The sequence below is a fragment of the Cryptomeria japonica genome, chromosome 5 (assembly GCF_030272615.1).
Source record: "Cryptomeria japonica chromosome 5, Sugi_1.0, whole genome shotgun sequence".
Lineage (NCBI taxonomy): Eukaryota > Viridiplantae > Streptophyta > Pinopsida > Cupressales > Cupressaceae > Cryptomeria > Cryptomeria japonica.
Genome location: NC_081409.1, coordinates 229,600,343 through 229,625,903, shown reverse-complemented (window position 1 = coordinate 229,625,903; position 25,561 = coordinate 229,600,343). Strand labels below are relative to the sequence as shown.

Sequence of the window (25,561 nt, the reverse complement as noted above, 5' to 3'; positions counted from 1 at the left end):
TCACAAGCTTTCCAATGCTTAAAACATTTCAAAGATAGACTCTATCAAAAGAAGTTATGACCTTTAAAATACTTTCTTTCAAATCTGTAACTCTGTAATGTCCCCATTTTGAAATATAATTTAATAATAAATAATAATAATAAAATAAAAATACAAAAGAATAAAAATAAAAATTAAATTGAAGTATTAAAAAAATATAGTTCAAATTTGATTGAAGTTAATGAATGGTCAAAAAGATATAAATGAAAAGTTGTGATTCCCCCAAATATGAGGTATAAAAGGAGAAGAGAACTCATTTGAAGGGTGGATAATTTGGGGAATCAGAAGTGCAGATCTGATTGTGAAAGGTTGTGTCCCTTTCAAAGGGCAGAAATAATGAAGAGTTGCACTCTTTCAAAGGGTGCTAATGGTGAAAGGGTGTGTCTCTTGCCAAAGGGCATACATGATGAAGAGGCGTGACCTCTCCTTCACATTGAGAGATATAAAGGAAAGGAATCAAAAGCATCTAGTGGGATCACCATGGATCAGATCAGATCAGAACTGTTATTAAGTTACAAGCAATAACATCCTTGTTCTTGGTGGTATGCATGGGGATGTGCTTAATATATTAAGCCTGATAATGTTCTTATGCAGAATTTAATAGCAATATTAATATAGACTGCAATATGTATGACAGTCATACTTGATTTCATATACATTCATTATACATTAGAAGTTAGTGTATTCATAGCCCAATTACCTAATCTTTCCTATTGCCCCACATGGAGGATTGGATGTGGAATTGTTAGGTGATGCAGAGCATCATGAAAAACCAACCAAGAACCCCGAATGAACATGGAGTTCCAATCTCAACACAACATCTTCACTTGTATTAGAGACATAATCTGATCATAATAATCATTCTACAGTCCAAAACAATATTAATATCAACCAACCAATCCAATATCAAATCCATCATATCATTTTATAACCCTTTAAACATTAATCAAGACCAAAACAATGCATTATGCTGTCCCAGTTAATGACAACCTGATATACCCATACTCAGTTATTAATAACTTTTGAACCCGAGAACATTTTGACGATTGCTTCGATGAAGCTGTAGAAAACTAGGTTTCTAAAACCATATCAAAAATTGAGAACGATCCAACGGTTCATTTGAAAGTTATTCCCTCTGCACTGAGACCTTTTTGACTGTTACAGAAAAAACAAAAAATGTGCATACCCAGTTCGCCCAGGGCATCAAATATCTCATGAAATACTTAACCAATAACATTGAAACTGAATTCATTTGAAAGATAGTTCAAACCTCTATCAAACACCAAAGTTACAACAATTTCCAATGGTGAAATCAAAAGATTTTAGTGAAACTCTCCTCAAACTCCAATTTGGAGGGTTTTTTGATAGTTTTCACTAAAACCTTCATAACTTTCACAAATCTCCATAAAAATGACTCAAACCAAAATAAAATGAAAGGCTATTAACATATCTTTCCAATGAATCCACTTATAGGTCTTAACTCTTCCATATGCATTTGTACAAAACGCTGCAACATGACTGTTCTCAGGAAACCTGAAAGTTGCAAACAACCACTTTCACCAAAACGTGCATATCTTCTTCATTTCTTTATGAAATTGACCCAAACAAAAAGCATGAGAAAGAGGATTCACCCTTCTATCTAACCATTTCTATATTACAGAGTTTCCAAGCCGTACATGACTGTACAAGGCCTGGAAATAGATATTTAACACAAGAAACTTAACAAAATGCAAGATTCAAACACATCCAAATGTTCCAAAACTTTCTCCTCTTTCTCTATTCTTCCCATAATGATTTGGTTCGACCAATACAACATATTTATAGACTCTTTGGTAGTTATAAACCCTCCAACTACCTTTATGACCCTTCATCTTCCCTTTTACAACTTTATGTGCAATTTTTGCAAATGTTGCACTTTTGCAATTTTCTTGCAACTTTGACACTTTTTCCTAATGACTCTCCAAATTGTTAAAACCCCCTAAACATGTCCAAATAATCTATTTAATACCTTTTACATACTTGATAGCCTTCTCATGGCCTTTTATACAATTTTGACCATCTTGACCTATAAGGGCCTATATGGACAACTACGACATAATCAGGACTTGCTTACATTTTTAGGCTTCCAAGCCTTACAAATCATTCCAAATGGGTTCAAATACATTATAAATGACCTTCAAATATCAATTATATTTCAAATGATGACTTTGACCATATATTTGCCTTACACCATGGGTGCTCCTGCACCATTAGGGAAAGGCGGTATTAATACCTCACAAGGTAGATAAGACCTGCGGTGGAATGGACATGTGCTACATCATACAGAGGCAATGGATAAGGCCTGTGGTGGAATGGGCATGTGCTACATCATTCAAAGGAAATGGATAAGGCCTGTGGTGGAATGTGCATGTGTTACATCATACAAAGGCACTACTTGTGGAGGGTGAAATTTTGGCACCCTAACAAAGATACTTCCCTATCTCCACTAAGATTGATCGTTAGGATTGATTAGGGATTAGACTGGCTATGTTGATTATCCCTTGTATGATGTATGCTAATTGTTCGCGAGAGCTAACAAATGCATAATAAAATATAATAAGTATGATGAGACGTGTTTAACTATTGGAAAATAGCTATATCCTAATAGGGGACATTACAAACTCCTAGAATCAAGGTGGAATAAACCCAATCTTCAATTACTTACAAACTGTGAAGAGTTAGGACCTGAATTTGGAATAAAACCCTCCTTAAGACCCTACCTACAGCTGGCTGGAACATACATGGAAGTTTTCCCTCAAATGTTCGATTTTAAAATTTTCTTCCAATATTGAAGAAAAGACCATGTTGTTAGGCTTTTAACCATTGAGCTATTATAGTAGGCTAGAAAAGATACTAATATCCTCAGATGATCTACTTAACTCTAACCAATATTATTGAGAGAAGATTCTTAGCCACATCACTCCATTAGCACTCCATAGCATTCAATGAGTGAGCATTCACAATTACATGCGATAGAACAAATAGAGAGAGACAGGATATGGATGGTAAATGATGTGCCAGTTATCATTTTAGTACTGACATCTTGAATGATGGATGAGACACAATTCCCATTTACTAATACAAAATGAATGTCTTACCTTTTGTTGATTTTATCTCAAGCCGACCATCCCCTTATTTACATAAGGTGAACCGGGTTTAACATATGGCACCATAAGGTAGGACAAATATATGATGGAACCTAGGCTACATCAAGGGTGTATGTAAGGTAGGTTCAATAGGAGCTTGGCAAAGAGGGATTAAACTTGAATGCCAACAAAAAGAAGCTATAATGTCTCAAAATGTGGCCTTTTGGAGTAATATTGTGAAAAAGTATTGTTGATAGTTGGAAGAGGAACAAAAGTTATGCAAACAATATATACATTTATGCACTTAAATCACAGATTGCGATATTATGTGCGTGTTAGTGAACAGATTTTGTCTTTCTTTTGATTGAATTGATTTGAAGCTCTGTTACCCTCTTTGAAAGAAAAAAGTTCAACTAAACAGTTGGGTAAGTGTGGCATACATCACTTTCCTCTGAATTTTTTATAGGTACAACTCCCTCCATTAGTTATTCAGGGAATAATCTAATTAAATAAATTGGTACGTTTTTAACCCAAAAGTATGTAAGGCTGCCTACTTCATTCTTAGATGAGAGGCAAATAATTTACAAACATTTCAGAAAAACTATTCTTCAAGACGCTTCACCATGAAAATCAGAGGTAATCGAAACAAAGTTCAATAACACCGATTCAGCACTTCATAAAAACAAGCAAGAGAAATAAAGTCTCTTTTCAAATATATATCCTTTTAAAATCACATAGAAAGGAGCTCCAGATTAATGACAACATCTACCATCAGAAAGGTAATCACAGTCATTTGATTTAGATTAATATTTGCAAAGAAATACTACTCCACGGATTCAAAACTCAAAGATTTTCCTCCTCAAAACGCATATGATTTTTATATATGTATTCCATGTAACAAAGACATAACAATACACGTATAAGTTCTTTCCAATTTCAGATTTTGAAAAACTGATCACTTCCTTCAAATACCAAACAAAACTTCTAAAAATCTAAGTATATCCTTCTAACCCTATTCTATCCCCATAATCTAATTTATAGTAGTTTTTAAAGAACAGAGGAGGTCTCCCTCAAAACCCGACCTCCTCTGAAACAGTTATAAAAACCAACAGAGTATTTAAGGGACAGATGTCCTAAAGTCATTGCCAGATTATGAAAAGCATATGAAATAAAAACAAAGCATTATCATCATGCTATGCCTCTTCTCCATCATCATCCTCTCCAATTTTCTGGGCATCGTGGGTGGTTGCAAGCTCCTGAATTATAGACTGACTCGGATTTTTCATGGCATTGATCTTTGCTTTTGCGACTTCCTTGTCCCACCTGTGCTTCACCATTTTCTCGGCATGCTTAGGTAACTGATCGTTACCGATAAATGTCATGGATTCAATTCGGGCGACTTGTGTTATATCTTCGGGAGTAAAATTGCCTTTGGCCTTAACTTTCTCCATGTGTAGCCTAAATGCCTTTACTGCGTCCTGTGTGTTCAGCCCACAAAGTCCCAGATGCCAATCATGGTCTGGGTTAACCACTTTGTTATCATTGACCAAGCTACACTAAAGTTCCTGAAGCTCGTAAACAGAGGCCCTGACATCAGAAATCACAGACTTGAATGTGATTACCTGCCATGCTATAGTTTTCTTCAATACGAAGAGCTGGCACTCATCAGCTACCAATTTAATTGAATTTTCGGCTAAAAACTTTGTGGCTCCATATTCTTCTATCTTGGTGAGCATGGGTAATACATTCTCCCATTTATGCTCTTCTTTTTCCCATGGCACAATCTGATTCTGAATTTCCGCAGTGAGGTTTTGCATTTCATCACATAGCTTCCTGGAGTTTGTAATATATATTTCGCCATCTCTAATCACTCCTTCAATCCATTTCTCTACGGCCCCTGCGATGCTCTTGGCTCGCTGAACTTGATTCATCAGTTTTTGGTTCTCTAGTGAAGTAGGGTCAAAGCTCTCTGAAGCATGTGATATGGGAAGTGCTCCAAAATAGCCTCTGCTATCAATGAATTGAGCTAGAATCTTGATATGCTGTTTCGGTTCTCTTTTCTCTTGGCCATCTTTTTCTGACCTGGTGAGCATCTTCTTAGCTGACACTTGGAAGAGGTGATTATCAGAGTCCCTGCTCATGTTCCCGAGATCCACTTTGGTAACCTTAAAATCCTTAGCATTCATTTCCTTATTCTCATCTTTGGGCTTATAGGAAGCAATTTCAGCAACCCACCTCTCGGTCTTTTCATCAGCATCCAATTTGGCAGTTGTTTTGAACTTCTTCTGTTTGGGCCCCTTCTCTATGTATTTAACCACCATGTCTTGAATCGGGATGGACATTGGGATGAAGCTCCGTTTCTTGCTCACCGAGGTAGTTAACCATTTGGGAGTTGTACTTGAACTAGCTGTTCCTCCGGTTGCTTTAGGTGGGGGTGTCATGGCTACAGTGATTGCATGAGAATCCATAGTGTTGATAATGTCACTGTCAAGGTCCTCGACTTCAAAAATCTGAGTATCGAGGATCTTGTCTTTTACCTCTGTGTCTTTGACCTAGTCCATTTTCCTCTGTGCAACACTTCGTGACCTTGTATTTCGAGGGGCATGAAAGTTCAAAGCAGGATTAGGCTCGTGCTTGGTGTGAGATGACTTCTTATTTTTACCTGCATGAACAGGCATAGAAGTGGGGTTAGAAAAACGTTTTGGGGAACATAGAGAAATCACATTATCTCTTGCAGGATCAATCTTGATGCCTAATTTCATTGCTCTTTTCTTATTAACCCAGTCTGCGGTTCTTTCCAAGACTCTCTTTGTTCGAAGCTGTATATCATCCTCTTCTTCCACATCCCAATTAATGCAGGACGTTTCAGGTTCAGCTTGGTCTAGATATCCAGGTTCAAAAAGCTCCAGATAATCCTCTTCAAGCCCACTTATATCAAGTTTCACCTGCAATGAAACTACCTGTTCCAGAACTATTCTCATATTTGCTTTTTTGAACACTTCAAGTTCATCACTGCAATCTTCCCAAAAGTCCTCCAAGTGTGGGATTGGAAGGTGTGGCATCAAACCAAGACTCCGTGAGAAACCTTTATTATCAAAGCCCTTCCTTTTATGATACAGTGGAAAATTGAAATTCTTCAAGTCAGCTCCTATGCTCAATGCATCTGACATTGAACTACAAGATAAAATACCCAATTGAACAGGAAAATTATCCTCCCATTTATCTCTGGCTTGAGCTTTCTTAATTACGGTAGACAATTGCCTACAGATCTCAGCAAGGACAAAACAATCAGAACAAAAGCGAGGAAGTTTGAAAGGCTCTTCCTCAAAACCACCTACCCTTATGTAACAGAAACAAGGAAATTGAACAAAGAAACTACCATATTTTTTCACTAATGCATGGGCATCTTCAGATATCCTTTTAGATTTCATGTTCTTTAACTCATAACACAAGTCTCCCAGGAAAGCATTATGTACTCTCCTAAAATCTTGCAATGCATTATCTTTTTGCAACATGGGGTAATAGTCATACACAAAAACATCTCCTTCAACAAGTTGCCTAGGTATGCCCATTATTTCTTTAACACATTCCAGGCAATATATCAAATACGAGGACATAAAGAAATTTTGCTTAAACTTCTTCGCCATGCTCAGCTGTTCCCTCATGGAGTCAGCAATAAGCTATGCCCAGTCAAGGTACTGCTTTCCTTCCAACACTAGTTGCACATAATAGTAAATCCAGTCGTCAAAGCTGTAAGCCTCCGCTGAACCTCCAACTCGGTGTAACAATAACATAACATCATGGATGTGGGGAAGCATATGATTTTTGTTGGGATATTTAGGTAACCTGGAGCCACCCCTTTGAGGAACCTTCAACCAATACTTCGCTATATTGTTTCGATGTCCAGTTTTATCTGTGTTGAACTCAGTGACTGATTGGGCGGGAGAAAAATTTGAGAACTTATAATCAGGCAATTTGAAAACAAAAGAAATGACTTCCTTGTTTATCGCGAGGAGGGTTTCACCATTATCTCTCTGGATAGTTTCAGAAATAGGATCATACCTCGTGATGCACTCCCTAACTAATTCTGGGCAAGGGATAGCAGGAGGAAAGGCTGCTGCCTCTACAAGGCCACTACTTAGAATTTCTAAACCAAAAGAACCGTCAATCCCTTTAAAAACCCTTTCCTTCAAGGCCTCTAAATTCTCTCTTTTCAGGTCTATATCACTGACAATTGGTTCTGTGCAAGCAAGACTGAAAATATTTCCGAAAAGGTGCAGAGTGGACTTCATAATTCATGAATAACAACCCTTATCTCTCCCAACAAATTTTATTATGAGAGAGAAAAACAGCTAAAAATCACTGGAGAAGATAGGAATCAAAACTCACCTTCACAGTTGAAACCAATCGAATGATTACCAGCAGACAAACCTTCTATCAAACACTCCGCAGCAAAGAAGAACAAGTTTCAAAAATGAATCACTTCATACCTTATAGCATTAGAGCAAATGAAGTGATAAAACTCATTTAGTGCATTAATTTCGGCCGTCAACTCAAATGTGCCGAGCATGGGATTTGACATCACGCGTGTGTATTGAATGCATGGCGGCGTTTTTGGGGTAACCGCCAATTCCCAAAAATGATTACTTGCCTTCAAAAATCGGCCAGTTGACGTCATCCGAGATATGGTTCAATCTTCATCATACTTAACAATAAATGCACCATCATGTCATATAGTCCATGGGACCCACCTAATCTGGACATGCATGAACAATTTGAATTGACTTCATGAGGGTTCAGGTAGTTCAAAGCATACACTGTGCCAAGGAAAATTTACTTTGAAAAGATTAACTTTGGTTAACTGCCGCTGGCCTTTTGAACTTTATTGTACATGTTGAACACCATTGAACTGTTTGAACTAGGTTCAAACGGTTCACGATCTGGAGAACGAGGATATGAAACATAATCCGCAACCGTGAAATAGAACTACTGCAAAATGCTTGAGTGAACATTAGTCTGAAAACATTTTAGACACAACTTAGAACCCGCGGAACCTAAATGAACATTATGAACTTTCAAAATGGTTCAAGGAGTTCATGAGGTTCGAACAGACCATTAAAACTTGGCGCTACGGATTAAGAGACGATTTACAAGCGGATTAAGGATTGAACCAAGGAATTTTCAACAAGATAAAGACTCAAATAAAATTTTGTAGGGTGACTTACTCTTGTTATGAGGGACGAATGACAAGATAACAGTGGGTAATGGAAAGTGTCAATGTTCGCAAACCTGCAAGAGTAAAGATTTTTGCCAGGTCAAGCTTTGCAGCATTTTGGCAGCACGGTAAGTCAGGATGGCTGTAAACATGATGAGCCTCGATATATTTAAATTCTAGATTTCATTATTGTAATTGCGGCAGTAATGAGAAGAAGAATCATATGTTTATGGTGTTGTAATTAGATCAATAACAGTCACAAGGAAATAATTAGATATATTCATTGTATTAGTAACACTTTCACGAGAATTGTCAGTGAAATTATTACAGATAGTTCCCTTCTCGATGCTGTCACTCAATGGAAAATAAAGTGATCTGCAAAGCATCTTTAAAATTTAAGAGAAGACACGCATCCATAGAATAGGGAGATTGATGATCACCGATTAAGATCCCTAGAGGGCACTCCTTGATGTTCTTTGCAGTTGAAGTTCAATGATCTGGAACTCCTGCCAACTCAATTCTCCAACATTCCTTGTAAAGAAACAAAGGTAGCTTAATGTTGCCCAATCATAGGACTTTGGTTCAATATTGTCCAGTAACAGGGCTAGGCTCGATAATAGGGCTTTTAGAAGGAATTTCTAGGGAAGTATAGTGTAGCTGCCATTTCTGAAAGATTGTTTTATGTCAGCAGCTTGCCCCAGTCAGCATTGCAAATAAATTAAAGCTCAAAATATTGCATTTTCATTTATATTTTTTGATTAAAATTTAAAATGTTGATGTCATATCTAATCAAACTGATTTCATGGATAATGTTGTAAATAGGTGAAGATGATGTCATAATAATGAGTGCCAGGTCATAGGGCTTTCTTAGGTGTTCAGTTATCTAATTTAATGACTCATCTAGCACTCACTTGTAGAATTACCCTTGAAAATGCAGCTGATTGCTTCAAAGCACATGCCTTTTCCAGGTTGCAGTAGTAGTACCAAAAAATAAACCCTTGGCTGCTTTCGTTATAACTGAGCTGTGCTAAGAATATAGGTAGTTATGGTTCTCCATATGTTTGCTAGGAACATGAAAATTTGAATAAAATTTTCAGAGAAAAAAGGAAGTGATATGTATTCAGGACTGACAAGGGCATTGGATGAAAGATACCAATCTTTTGTTATTCTCTAAATTGTAAACCTGGAAGGTTCTATAACCACTTTGAGGACTTTCTAATAAGAAAGAATAAAAGATATTGTAGGTAGTCAGACAGTATAAGTGCGATTAACACAACTTAGATACCATCTTCATAAAATTTAAAATTACCAATAAAAAAACCGAAAAATAATAGGAGAAGATGGTCCCACCTTTAAGTGAAGTCAAGGGGAATTGGGATGCAACCACAACACAAAAATAAAAAAAGAAAATTTTAAGTTGCAGCATATATTCTAAGCCTTGATCTCATTCTACGAATTAAATAGCTCTGTGCAGGGTGGTGTTCTCTTATTATCGATCCCACAGCATGCAGGTGGCAAACCCTAAATTGAGGACTGGATAACTTGAGAGAAAAGAGTTCTAGATTGACTAGAATTGTATAAAAATTTAGATTCCACCATCTTCTTTGCAAAGGAAACAATGATCAATTTATGTTGATAAGGAATTGCAATGTATAAGAGCGATATCTAGTTTTCTATAGAATAATTGGATGATGAACAAGTACCTAGTTTAGATAGCTAGCAACAAACAATGCTCATCACGATGATTTGACTATGACTGGTATTAAATATATAATAGACAAACAACTTTAAACTCAATGGTTCAAGTGATGACTGTTATCCCATATATAATTGATGGATGGATGGCTTGACCATAAGAGAGCACTTTATTGGTAGGTCTAGGAGCTTGATCGACATGCTATCTCTCACAACTCTCCTGATAAAGAAGGGAAGAGGAAGAGCAGTAAATTGAAGATAGAGTCCTCCTCTCCCATTGAAAGGTTTGACGAATGGGAGATAACACTGGTTGGTAAGCCAGGAAGGGAGAGGCCTCCCCCTGTGATATTGCATATAGGAACACCTTTCCCACCAAAGAATGGGAGAGGAGCCACTCTATCTGGTCTGAAGCTGCTGGCCACTTCTTTAACCATCAATTCTTTGGAGTAATTAACTTGCTGGAACTAGTTGTGATGGAAAAATGGATAACACCCCTTGCCCTACATATGAATGCTTTGCAGGGGAAAGAGAGCTGGATTTAACATCAGGGAAATTCATTGACCTTCTTTTACAGGTTATCTCAGAAGAGACTGAACTTCATTCTGTTGAGTGGCAACATTGGACTTCCATTCACTCTTTTGGTTGATCTAAAAGAAACATGAAAGTTTGTTAAACCTTGAAAGCAATTTCAGTCAAAAGTCCAATAAAACCACATTTCTGTAGCCTTAAATCTGGAGAGAGAAACCATGAAGAACAGTCCTGGTACAATCTTACAAATCTATTATTAGTCCAATCTATATTGAGCTAAGGAGGGTAGCTTGGATGGTTTTGAATCTTTGATAAAATAATGGAGCTTGTTATAAATGGTAGAAGTCGAGTGAGCTGAGCATGCAATATAATTTAAATGCTAGTGCTGCTGCAGTGGACAGAACTTCTGGTTCTGGTACTTATCAGGTCGGTCACAGATTATAGGATGTACGACTGCATAATGTACAGAGTGGTCTTGATTAGTAGGATGAGAGAAAGGACTAATGAGTTTTAATCCTAAACATTGATGTTTACTTTGAAGCTTTTCAAATGTCCTATTTGGGAATTTTGACATATTGTTGGCTTATGTATGCTTGTTGGCTCCTAATATCTAGGTTTTATATGAATCATTTTATTGTTTGAGTCTCATCTCTTCATCTTTGCAGTTCTGTTTATTTGTATTTCAATTTTCAATTAATTAGATTCTCATTTCAATGAACTTCCGTATTTGTGGCATTTCTCTATTTATATTTTTGAAAACTCTACAAAGTTGCCAAATTATCACTTTTAAATCTGGGGGTCCTGCCCCATCCCTATCCAAAATGCACTTGCACCAAGCTTCTAATAGTATTGGATTTTACTACTATTATATGGTATGATACGGGGATCATCTCTACCTGCATATTCTCTTTCTAATATTACCGCATTTTTATGAAGGCATTGGTGAATTATTTCTCAAGTCTGGCCAGTATATAATTAAAAGCTTTATGTATCTTGTCAAAATCTAAAAATTACTATCAAGTAACAGGAAACTATTAGAAAATCTCTGGGACTATCATAAATATATAGAAAGCAAGCCTGTAACTGAGGAGATTCGAGTTTTAAAATAAAAAATCATATCTCAAATGCATTATAACAAAAGAATATAAGGATGTACCTTGCTTAGCATTCATTTTTAATCGAAAGCATGATCTTTATAAATAGATATAATATTTTATTTAACAAGACGCAAGGTTTTCTCAAAACTCTAGTTACCTTCTTTGTGCAATCATTTTAAACTCTAATTATGGCACTATCCTTTTACCAAATGAGTTGTATCCATAGCATGAAATATACTGATATGGAATATTGAGGTGGCATGTCATCGACCTATTTAACATAGAAATGTTAGCACAAACAATTTTGTCTGCCTCATTCAATCTGTGGCCGTTCTTCAAGATTGCTAATAGATAAGTAATTAGATGTTCATTGGAAATTAGATCTTGTCTGAAGTTTCAGACACAAAGAAAAGCTTCAATTTCAACAGATCATAGTATTGACAAAGAATGTCTTATTTTTACTTGCTGACAACATTTTATTACTACTTTGCAAATTTTAGCACACCAGGAAATACAGTTGTTGTTTTTCATCAATGCTGGTGGTATGAGACATAAGAGATTGATTACTCATTTTGACATTTGTCATCTTGCTATTAGGTCTCTTTCTTTCCTCAGTGAACATTATTTGCAATTATTATTGCTGATTATCCATTTTTTGTAATATGTTTCAGGAGGATGTATCATATCTTTGGAAACTAACATTAGGATGTATCACTGGTGCCATTGTCATCAAGTATGGCAGCATCTTACTTCCAGACATTACAAGGCCAAACATTATCCAAGCTCTTTTTATGATTGGAATACCTGTATCAGCAAGCATCTTGTTGTTACTAGTGGCAAGTAGTATGGAGAGACAATAATAATATATTTAGTCTCTAATTACACATTCTTATCAAAAAAAACTTTCAACCTCAGAAGCTAAGTTGGCTTGGGATTTCTTGGTTGATTTACGCTCTTATGAGTTGAAACTTAAGGTTGACTGGTCATAAATTTTGGTACTGCATTGATGCAATACATAGACTAGCAAAAAGTTCACTATGCATACCTGTTGATTTTTCAGTTTAAAAACCTTAGTGCTAAGGGCTTATACATGCCAGTGCAACTGTGTAAAATTTTGAAGACAGAGGACTTGCACCACTGGTTCACAACTGTTTTTGTGCATATTACATTGTCAAATTGGGCCATTTATGCTACACTCCTACTTATTCTAAAGTCTATAGACATTAATCACTATTCATCTATTTTAAACTTGTGCAATATCTCAACTTGATTATTGGCAAAGCTTACTTTAAGCAACATATCAACTTGATCGTTGGAAATTCTTCATTTATGTGATATCTCAACTTGATCACTGGCAATGCTTCTGTCATGCTGTCAATTTTCAATTGCCATCTTCTCTCAAAATTTCATTTGCACTCTGTTCTCTTTAGCCTTGTAACAGATAAAGTGGTATTCAACTCTTATTGCCTTCCCACTTGTGGTGGCAGCCTACCGATCAACCAGGTGTGTTGTCTTATGTTAGAGCAAATTTCAAACTCTGCAGGGTGGGTAGTCATTTGCAAGCAATGCATGACCTAAGCTTTTGAATAAATGGTTTGACTTTGTCATGACTTGGTGTGCAACAACATATTTTTATCTTTTGCAATTGAAACATAAGCGAAATGTTGGTTCATGAAATAACACATTTGCAACATGAAGCAATATCTAGATGTTCATACAGTGTCATCATCCCACGATTGCATGTTGTGACATATTCTACTTTACAATTGATAGAGAAACACTTTGTTGGCCTATGAAATCACACCCAATTTAACATAAAACATTATCTAGATTGTATTCTACACTCGTCAATGACAACTGCCCAATTTTAATCAGAATACCCAATAAGTTGCCCTGCATCTTCTGAACTTTTACAGCATGTGATTACACAGGCACTCATTTATAGAAAATAGCTAAATATTTCAAAATTACATGAAAATTGATTTAGCCCTCACAATGTGCATGAATTTTACTGTGTACAACATTGCATAAACCAGATTAACAACCATATTCTGACAAGAAAACGTCTGTTTGAAGTTACACTAAATTTTTCAAACAGGTCTACACGATTACATTCCACATTTGTGAAGACCAGTTTCAATGTCTTTCTTGATTGTTGAAATATTTTGTCCTCCATTCCTTATCCTTAATATTTGCATTCCCATTCACTAGTGTATCTAATCATAATTGATCATAGAGATGCACGTGTTGAAAGTTTAAAGATGTACATGTTTAATTGTTGCTACCTAGGACCTAAACGCTAACATATTTAGATTAATCTCTAAGCTAGAGGTTACATTGAAGTTGGAGGTTTTGTATAAGCTATATGAACTAACGAGTATGGGGCAAATGAGGCACACCAATTGTGCACAAGAACACATAGACCTTTACAAGGACACGAGAAATCTTACTAATAGGGTTTAATAGTAATGGACATAGATTAAGGGTATGAATATGCTATTGAATCTCTTTAAACTCTCTGATATAATGGAGAATATTTTGAGGGAATTCTTAGCAACCATTATGTGGATAACTTGGATTCTTTATGCATGCACTTGTAATTAATGGATGATGTCTTATGTGACAATTGACCTCCTCATTTGTTGTCCCGAACTTGGATCTGCCTAAAGTACTGTGTCAGGGTGGGTGGAGATGTGTTCCCATGCTTTAGCTCCTCAAGGGCTTGCTCCACAGTGTTGGTTACTATTAACACTATCAACCCTATGTGTTTTAAATAACATTATCAATCACATGATTCCCTTTCCCTCATGTTTCATGGTGTGAAATTAATTGTTACCCTAAATAGGTTCGTTCTCCTTCATGTTTGAGCAATGACCAACACGGTATCATAAAACCTTTATGGCTCCTTTAGCTTTTGTGTTTAATCACAACCTCAATCTCCTAGCCAATGTCCCAAACGACAATTAGCTACAAGACCTTGATAAATCCCTAGAGCATGCCCAGTCCAAGGTTGTGGTGCTTGGTTTTGACCAACCTTGTTAATTAGTTGGCCCATATTGCCAACATGTTGGCACTAATCATCCAACCATTCCTTTCTCTTAGTTCAAGTTTGCACAGGGAAACCTCTTAGAGACCATGGTTATCTAGATAGTTGTTAACTATTTTCCTAAACCCTCCTTGTAACTATTGTTCGTTTCTTTATAGAGATCACATAATTTAAAGGGAGCTCATGCATAATCATAACCTACCTTTGTATCCATTACTATCATGTGGTAGTATGCAAGCCTGAACCATGTAGCTTGCATAGTGTGGACTTGCCCTACTTGTGTGGCTTATGATTAGCAGCCTAAGTCATGGAATACCCTTTTTTGTTGTGGGTCATGCAATGACCATTGCTAGAATCAAGGTGAGCTAGTGTTGAGATCACCAGTTAATAAATGAAAGATGATGTAAGCCCCATAGAGGAGCACAACAGCACAACAGTGGTAAAGGTGATATTTGTGTAGAGAGACCCACATGAGCTCATTTATAGTATGATGTGAGCTGATCACTAGAGAAGGTCATGCATCAAAGAGTAAGTTGTTGGAAATATTGTAGTTGTCATTGATGTCAAGAAAGAATATCATTAATATCAAAAGAGTATGGGAGATTGTTGGAAATTTGTCATTGAAGTCAAAGATATATGGGCAAGATTGTTATCATTGATATGAAAGGAAGACTTTTGTGCTGACAAATTTGTTGATTGAAGACAAGGAAGAATAAGAGTTTGATTTAATTTATTAAATAGCTGAACTCCATCTGCTTATGGCAGTGCTCGATTTAAAAGTTAGAAATTCCAATAGAATATTAATTAAAGGGGCCAACCCCTTAAGGAAGTGCCATTTCCCATGGATGGCCAAACTCACTTTAAATTAATATTTATCAAAGATGGCCGATCACGCTTTGTTGTCTAGTCAAAAGGTATTCATACTTAAAGGAGTTATATGCCCAAGCTATACAATATACACATGCAGCGATTATTATTTATGCAAAAAGCAGCAATTATAAGAAGACAAAAAGGCAGTCTAGATAGCGCTCCAATATTGAAGAGATGCCTATATAAATATGGACATATCCCTTGGGGAAGAGTAACTACTGTGAAATGACATGTCTTTTTATGAAATTGCCTCCTCTCAAGTTGATACAAAAGGAAGTTTGTGAGTGTGGGAAAGAAAAGCAATATCATTTAGCAGACTTGAAGCGGCAGGATTTGAAGAAGACATTAGTGTGGAAATATTTTATCATTTGTAAGCAGATTTTAAGGATATAGAACCATGTAACAATGAAGCAAATATGAGTAAATTAGGTTGAGGAAGAGTATAACAGTAGGACAAGGAGCATATTTGTCAAGGGGTGTATATGCAAATTGGAGAAGAAAAGTATATGAAAATAATTGCATCAAATTTATGAAGAAAACACAATGTAACATTATTCAGATTGAGAGCAGAGCAGGCTCATTACAACAGATATATGAATATATTATGAGCAGATTTGAAAGGAAGAATATGCAGATTCAAAGGAGAAGAACATGCATATTTTAAGGGGAGTGTATGTGGATAATGAAGAATCATTTATAAGGCAGATTTGATGAAGAAGATATAAGTGTGAGAGATATATGAACAAAAGATCGAATCACCCAACAATGAAGTTTGCTTATACTTGTGATTTGTGAAGGTATTATATGGTTCTCAGTCATAGAGCATGCTAGAACTTGAGCCACACCTTACGTTTTCCTAACAATAGAGCATACTTATAAGAATATGCCTCTTTTTATCTCTCTCTCTTCTAGTGTGTTCTTATATCATTTATATTTTATACATTTCTAGTGTATATTAGATTACTCTATTTGTTAACATTCTTATTTTGTGGAGTATATCGGTCTAATCATTCTCACTTGTATAATTTATATATTATTTCAACATTGCTTTTTGTGCAAGTTTTTGTTGCTTAACATATTTGTTTTATAGGTTCTCTTCCTAGGGGTGTGATTTCTTTTCTTAAATATTTTTTATATCCTTTCTAGTATCCTTTTATGATGTTATTTTGTTTATATATACTTTAGTATTGCATATTACGTAGCATCATGAACTCACTAAATTGGGGGTAAGATGTAACATAGAAAATTGTATATCCTTAAAATTGCATTTATGCTTTTAACCTTCTTTTGCGTCCTTATTTTTTGTTGGGAAATAAAGTGTTGCACACCTTGCATAATAATGTTATAATTGTAATATTTTATTTATTATGTGATGTTGCACAAGGACATGTAACATGTAGAGATTCCTTTGAAATATTCTTGGGGCCATTGTGATATTGTGTTGTAATATTATATTGTAATTATTTAATATTGGGGAAATAGATTTAAAAAAGAGAACACTAAGTACCCAATATTAAATGTGGGGTCAAGGCGTTAGTTAGCACATGGTTTTACTTTACCCCTAGTTGTATTTTTGTGAGCTTTTGTCTATTAAAGCAAACACATGTTTAGTGGTTAAGGTTGGTCGGTGGTTTGTGTAACAAACTTTTGCTATGCAACTTAAAATAATCAACATTACAACAATTGGAAAACTTGCAACAACTAACACCTTTTAAGAATGCAACAATGAAACAAAAACTATAATAAAAAAAAAAATTGTTATTGAAATCAAAGATTAAACTAAGAAAGATGTAATCTAATGCATAAGCATAATTTCATCTATTTAACAATATAACATAAGAAAGAAAGGGAGGTTTAGAGATTATATTTTTTCCTTGATACACATTCCGATCTTTAAATAGTCTTTTCATTGTTTGGGAGAGGGAAAGTATCATCCGAGTGTTTTTCCCCCAACCATGGTCTTACTAGTCCCCCATGCGCGATTTCCAACTTGAAAGGGCCCGACCCTTCGCATGGAGGTTAAGCAAGTAGGACTCATGACATATGCGACTAGTGTTTAACCCTACACAATCCCTAGTCAGTCACACACCATAGGCTTCTCCTAACTAGTATGACCTCTGACCGGGTTGTATATCTGGGTTAACGAATTAACTGACATTTACAGTAAGTAGCATCACCTTGGCCATAGGTTTTAAAATATTTGCAATCATGTCAATGCATGAAGTCGTTGTTCATCACCTTACTCAGCTTGACTAAATCCTTGAAAGATTCCAAGACATCATGTCCATCCCTATGCTAACTGCACACTGACTCTACAAGGCTCATTGGCTAACAATCATAATTAAACTCAAGTACTTCATACTGGATATCAAAGGAACTCGAGGTGACAATTACGTATTGGTGTAATTCTTTCATTGACAATTTCTTAGATTGAAGAAATATAGAGTTCATTCCTGAACCCTTGAGTTGGCAAACTGCCCTCTCAAGAGAACAAGAACGAATTCTTTGTTTTAAAGGTACAAAGAATTCACTAATTCTCAATTTTATAAGTTAATTTCTTTTCAGATTATAAGTCCAAAACAGCAGTTGAAGATTCATAATTTCCATAGTTCTCATTACTGTTTACATATGATAAGTTACCAATTTTTGACCATTGCAAACTAGTTTCTGATGTACAGTTGCATGAGATTAAAACCCTCTTTGACAGCATTGTATACAAGCTTAAACTAAGTTCCTCAAGAATCTACTGGTTTAAAGGTCTAAAATTTCAGTATAATTTCTATGGTCTCAGTTTCAAGGCTTCAACTAAGCCGTAATTCTCTTGATGAACAAGGCTAAATATTACTTCAAAATACTACGATGTGGTTCATAGGAGGGCAGTCATATCCAAGCACAAGAGCTAATCTATTCTTTTCGATAAATATTACTATGTTCCCTCAACAAAACAAAACTAATATTTACCGAAAAGAATATAAACTCATAATATTCTGTTCTAAAAACTTCTGAAATCATTTTTTCTCTATCAGTTGAGTACTGGAGGAATTGAAACGTATTTCACTCTTCTCCTATTAAATTCACTTTTTAAAATTATCAAATTCTGAAGGAAAGATACGTACTACATCCTTCTTTTACTAGTTAAGCTTACTTTTACAAATTACATTCCCAAGCTCAAGTAATGAGTACATGACCTATATACGATGCAGGTTGAACAAATTACAAAGGCTCCTTTTGCTGTTAAGCTATGGCCAGCTTCCCTTTAAGCAGCTGCTTTGAAGATAAACTAGGATAAGCTATGGAAACCCAGTTGCTTACGGTTTCTACGCAGAACCCAAAGCATTAATTTGTATTGCTTCTTGAATAAATTCCTTCGTGAGTTTTTTTTTAAATGATTCTCAAAACCCGTTTATAGACTACCGGATTTGAAAACTCTATGCTTCTTGCTTGTACGAAACAATTATATGGATCGCGATTGATTTCAGGGTTAATTTGGAGCTCATTTCGTTGCATCCGAATCATGCCGTAATAATTCCCCGCTCATTCCTTGAGAGAAGGCGGTGATGAAACATGTTACAAAGCTTGGGAGATTAAAACAATACTTTACATCGGCCTAAAGCGGATGGCTATTTATTAAGGACGCAGTTAAACTGGTTTCAAAACAACTGTATTATAAACTTCGTGTTATTGATTATTTTGAAAAATCAGAGTCGTACGATCAACAGTTTGTAATGCATGACTAACTTTGTGTCATTGACTTTTCATGGTACGGCAATACGATTTTGGAGCCAGTTTAGCTGCAGTCATTTATTAATGCCCTCTGAACTTAATTCAAAGTTTTGGTATTAAAATATTGTCATCTTACTTAACCACGACTTAGTCCATTCAAGTTGTGGCAAGATAGGCTTGGCACAAATATTAGATTGAAAGTCAAATTAAAATTTATATATATGTGTACATACATACATATAGGTAAATATATGTGTTTACCATATCATTTATTATACACACATGTATGTATGTATCTATATATATGGATATCAAAACTATATTAACATGCGTTCTCATGAGGTTGTTTATATATATTAAAATATGTCATAAAAATTATTAAGATTAGAAAATCAAGGATCATAAACATTTGATCGGTTATTAAGATTATTCATACTAAGAGAATAACACAACCTTGACAAAGACCAGACAACCTTAATCACCTAGATTGGCCTAGGGTTTTCCTAACAAGGCACTGTACTGATGGAGACAAGGCTTTCACAACTGATCAAGTTTCAACTTACAAATTAGAGTTCTAGATGGCATTAGATCCTCCTTTTGTTACTTTCCGACCTGATGATACTTCCCCTCCCTTCTCGAAGGATGACGATCTCCTGCACACACTAGGCCAAATCCATGTAGTTAGTGTGAAATTGTGACATATCTCTGTCATTGCATTTATTGATAAAAGAAGCAATCATCTCATATTCCATAATGATTAAAACTAAATCATTAACATATGATTTGCGAATCACCATTCCACATTACTAAGCAACATTTATTAATGCATAAAATAACATCAAAATATCTAGGGCACAAGTGAGATGTAACAGTATTGAGTTCTTTGGAGGATTGCATTTGTGGAGCATGGCATGGGATTTGTGGATTTTATGCTTGGACACATGGGAATGCATTGGAGGGCTTGATGGTTCAAGGTATTCATTGTAACTCTATAAGTGCTTTGTATTGTTTTATGACTGATTAATATGATAGAGTATGGATGATTTTGGAAGCTGGGTTTTTCCCTCATGAGGGTTTTCTTGGGGTATATCTTGTGTTATCTTGTAGCTTGTCTATTTGATCTTGCATTATGGTAATTTTGTAAGCTTGCATGCATGATTTTCTCTCATGGGTTATGTAGGAAATGGATTATTTGAAGGTGGGTTTAAAGTATTATTTTCTAACATTTTTTAACATATATTTAGGCTCACTTAGCCCTTATGTTTTTTCCACCCATAGCACCAAGGTTGTACATGTGTCTATGCATTCCCATGGTCTTGCTTATAGAAAACTATTCTTCTAATGTATTAACCTTGTCTTTTCCTAGTTTCTAGAACTTTAAAAAATTGTAGCTACATGAGTTCCATCACCACACATGAATTTTTGCATTGCATGATATCATCCAATGACATGCTATTGTACAACAACCATTTTTTTATAATTTCTCCTCCTTGTTACATGTCTAAGTCTTTGATAATGATTTTGAATCAAATTTGAATGGCTCCTTGATACCTTGGACCCTTTTATCTTCCATGACAACTTTAATTTTGAATGAATGAATCAGGAAATCAATCAATCTTAAGCATTCTTGAACTCTTTGACTCACATACAATAATCTCTCTTAATTTTTGGTATTGAAACTTTCACGTGAATCAATACAACATGCATTTACCAATACCCTTTGAAGGCTCTTGAAGCATTCTATATACCATTGAGTTTTCCTTGGCCTATCTACATTCATGATGTGATCTTTCTCTTAGGTTTTTGTCGATTCATCTCTACATTCTTATATTTAAGGCGATAGTGCTCCAAGCTTCTCTTTTTTATTGTTATAAAATCTATTGTAGTATTATTGGCATTATTGGGTTTTCACATCCTCTTGTCTGCTCACACCCACATTAGTTTATTTCTCAATGATGAATTGAGAGTAATATCCATATATTCTTGTCATTACTTTAGCTTCTATGTACACTTATTTGTCAGTCGTCCATTTTGGCTAGTTGTGAAAGTCAAAATATTTAAATTGGGGCTTGATCATTTGTGGAGATCTTAATAGACCCAACCTTTTCTTTTGTCTTAGCTATAGATTTATTCAATAGATCAATTGTATGGAGGTTTAGCTTTTCTCTCTTCCTCTTCTTATCAATTTTGTTCCTTAAAATACATATATTAAATTTCTTTCTTTCATTTCTAGTTTCCTTGGTTTTCTACTTTGGTGCCCTTATTTTTTGTGTGTGATTGGATATGAATTTTATGGAGAATGACACATTTTACTAGCAACCTATACTACAATATTCTATATGAATGATAATGTGCCACACAAACATCCACACATTGTGTAAGTGTTCTTGATATTACTTTCTATTTGTCATATACATATTTATTAAATTAATTTAAAAATCACATATAAACTTTAATTAATCAACTATTAAATATAAATTATTCATACTTTAAATTTAATAATATTCATTCTACATAATATATAATGACATCAATGAAATAAATTCAATTTCAAGTCAAAAATATATTTAGAAAATTCATGAACTATATAGATTAGTATAAGTAACTTATTATTTTTTAATAAAACTACAATCTCACTTAGGAAACCTTGTATCTTATTACTTTTTAAGTAACCCGAGATGATGCATTATATCTAATCCTCCTTTCATAATAGCCAACACGTAGGTGTAAAATTTTATATCTTCATTAATAATTTTCTTCTAAATATGTAATATCCATATTACACATAACAAACAATGTTTATTTAAAGCCTAGTTTGTCCATTTATTAAACTTCACTCATCCCTAGGACTCTGTAAGTTCACTACTATCAACCTTAACAACTTCACTTGTTCATGCTTAAATTGATTTCCTTCCACGATCCCAAGGACCAATAAAAAAGCATGTGATAAGGAATCAATAAAAGCCTTTATTTTTGGAGTCAATAATTGACCATAGTCAACCAAGCCCATCTATAATTTGACTCTTTGGATTCATCTCAATTTTGGGGTGTGACTCCCATTTTAAAATTTATTAATTGCTTTTTCAAAAATTAGGTTTCGTAGATATTGGAATCCTAATTAGTTTAACATCTATTTTGGGTGCAAATCATTTAGTATATCCATAGATATTAGAATCTTAATTAGTATAATATTCTAATTAATATTCATTTTGGGTGTAAATGATTTAGTATATCTATTAGCTTTAATTAACAATTTATTTAGGATGAAGGCGGTAGGGCCTTATAGTTTGTAGGGGCTCGTCCTTCAATCTTTCGGTTGGGTCGAGTTTTCTCTCGGGTTCTCAATCTGATAGGAGTATAAAGAGTCGTTGGTTTCATTGGTGAACTACATGGGTGATTAAATTAGTTTCAAAGGTAATGACATGATTTCTATTGTGGCCTCTCCAACATGTTCTAATTGATTAGAATTGAGGGCTTTCATAGTCAATTTGTGTTCTTGTATTTCTAATCACATTCTTGGTTTATTTTTCAACACTTGATTACCTATTGTTGCAATTAATTATTGCTTGTTGATTCATATTGTAGTAGTCACACTCATTTGTGTTTGTGGTTATCTTCTTTGAGGTCTCAATATATCGGCCGCACCACAATATCGTGTGCTTGGTAGTGTTACTAGGGCATGCAAATACGCATTTGAGTTCTATTGTCATGAGGAGGTCTCCTTTTATTAACACAAACTTGTCTAATTTTTTTTGATATTGGTTATCCCTTGTTTAATAATCGCATTTGATATTTAAATCTTTTGATTAACCATAAAATTATTAACTTTGACGACTTAAATAATGACTATTTTTAAAATCTTATATAGAAATTGTGTTATTTGTATGTATCACCCTTTCATTAAGTTTATACTTCTCATTGGACACACACAAATTTAAATTTGCTATGATTGTTTAGAGTCTAGCTATTCTTATTTTGTTTTGAGTTTGAATTTTTTTTGATACATCTACTTTATTTTTTGTTTTAATTGTGAAATAACCTAGTACAGGCGGTCAAAACACTTGAGTAAGCCCCCCTGGCATCATGTGTAGACCAGTCCATCAATCGCTCTCAGTTCCCAAACCCAATGGTGGCCAACTTTGCTGGTCCGCCACGTGCCCAACATTCAATCCTTTTTAGATTCCACCCTGAGTTGTAAGCTAGTTATATCCTTTTGTATGCTCACCACCCACTAGCAACCTTTATCTACGTGTCAGAGGGCTATTGGTCAACAACCCAACAAGTCTGTGCAGCAAATTTAAAAGTATTGCATGTCTGTCGAGCACCGAGTCTTGTCACCATTGATCATGGAGCACATCTACGGCCATTGTTGGATTAAGTATACTTCTCCCTACACCGTCCGATGAAATTTGACGTTCAGGTAATATATGATGAGATTGGCGTGGGTTTGTCATTGTCTATTTGATAGTATGAGATTGGTGTGTGGGTTTGTCATGGGTGTGTCATTGTCATGTAAGAATACCGTAATCTAATATGGTTCACATAAGAGCGACAGCATCACCGAGAAAGAGTCTCAAAAGATACTAAAGGTTTCAATTAGTTCTTCTTTGTCACATTTTTTATTTAAACATTTGCAACGGTTTAATCACATGGCTAAAGTCACATAGTTTCACTTACAATGGGACAAGTGTGGTTAATTATGCAATTTGTTTATAACTTATGTGAGAAAATTGAGAAAGTTGTGATTGGTGAGCATCTATGAGATCTAAAATCAGATCATGCATCGATTTATTTAAGTTTTTTGTGGGTAGAAAAGAAGTAGCATGGGGCAAAAACTCAATGCTCTCAGCAACCACATTCAAAGGATAGAATTCTTTTTGACTCAAGAAAATGTTAGCAACTTTAAGGTAACGCTTGAGAGGCTTTTTAAGGAGGAGAAAATTCCATTTCATCATCTCAATAGTCATGAGTTAACAAATCTGATCCATGAGGCTCTTACAAAGTGCAAAAAATGAAAAAATCTGAGACATTGTTTTCCAGTTAATGCATGGTTCGATGAGGAATGCAAAATGGCTAGGAGAATTTTAAGAGAGTCAACTAAAGATGAGATAAACATTAAAACTTACAAGTAGATTTTAAGGAAGAAAAAAGTTGATTTTATATTCACAAAGTGGGAAGAGCTAGAGCTAATTTTTCTTGGGAAAAATTACCCCAAATTATTTTGGAAAGAACTTCAGATAATATCACAACTACTCAATGGTTTGATTATGGAAGACAACTTTATGAGTAAGTTTTTGAGGTGGATTCCCCATCCTAGGTCAACATTATTACAATTTTTTTCATCGCACACAAAAGATTGAGATGGGTACTAAGAAGTTGGGTGTTGGCAAAACAAAAGACATGGGTTGAGCTTCAAGCAGACTATCTCAATTGGGGCATGAAAACCCTTGCACCACATACTATGGAATTTTCAACATCATCCAACAAGGTCCTAAAGAGTGGACAACTAATCTAGCTATACCTCTTTTCAAGAGCGATGATGTCAATAACCCCTCTAATTATAGGACGATAATAATTAATCCTTTGTTTGCAAAATGATTTGGCAACATGATAGAAAATAGAATTAGCAAATGGGCGGAAGAGAATAAAAAAACGTGTAAAAGGACAAGCTAGTTTCAAACCGAAACATTCCACAATTGATCATAGTACTACTTTGAGATGCACATCATGGAAAAAGTTTGGGAGAAAAGGGAAGAAGTCTTTTGTTGCTTTGTTGATTTTAAAAAGGCTTTTGACATGGTTCCTAGGGATAAGCTTTGGCATAAAATGGAAGAACTTTGGTTTCTTATGCATCTTAGAGTTGCTATAGGCTTTGAGGTTAAAGTCAAAATCAGAACATTAGCTGACATTTCAAAGAGTTTTAGAAGTGATATTAGGGTCAAGGGTACCCTTTTTCTCCTACCTTGTTTGGCTTATATATTGACAAGCTTGAAGAGTGGTTAAATATGCAAAAGGGTAAGGGTATTCAGTTGGGTAAGTTTGTGATAAGGTTGCTTCTATATGCGAATGATCTTATTTTTATTGTTAAATATGCCCTTCATTTGCAAGAGCATTTATTTGCCCTTGAGCATTTCTGTAGCATGGTGAGAATGCAAGTTAATATCAACAAGACTAAAGTCATGGTTTTCTCTAATAGAAGAAAAAAATCAACATAAGTTTTACT

General features: G+C 35.0%; 1 protein-coding gene across 2 annotated transcripts in view; it reads left to right on the top strand.

Moving 5' to 3' along the window:
- The window catches only part of LOC131033890 (uncharacterized), a 74,373-nt gene that overhangs the window by 32,280 nt on the left and 16,532 nt on the right, over positions 1–25,561 (top strand). The window contains exon 2 of one of the 2 annotated variants that reach the window (XM_057965197.2): positions 12,371–12,853. The exons of the other annotated variant lie outside the window; for it this stretch is intronic. Within the exon in view, the coding sequence (XP_057821180.2) occupies positions 12,371–12,559 (189 nt within the window). The 3' untranslated portion in view covers positions 12,560–12,853. Of the gene's footprint in view, positions 1–12,370; positions 12,854–25,561 lie in introns of those variants that run through there. 2 annotated transcript variants of the gene reach the window in all.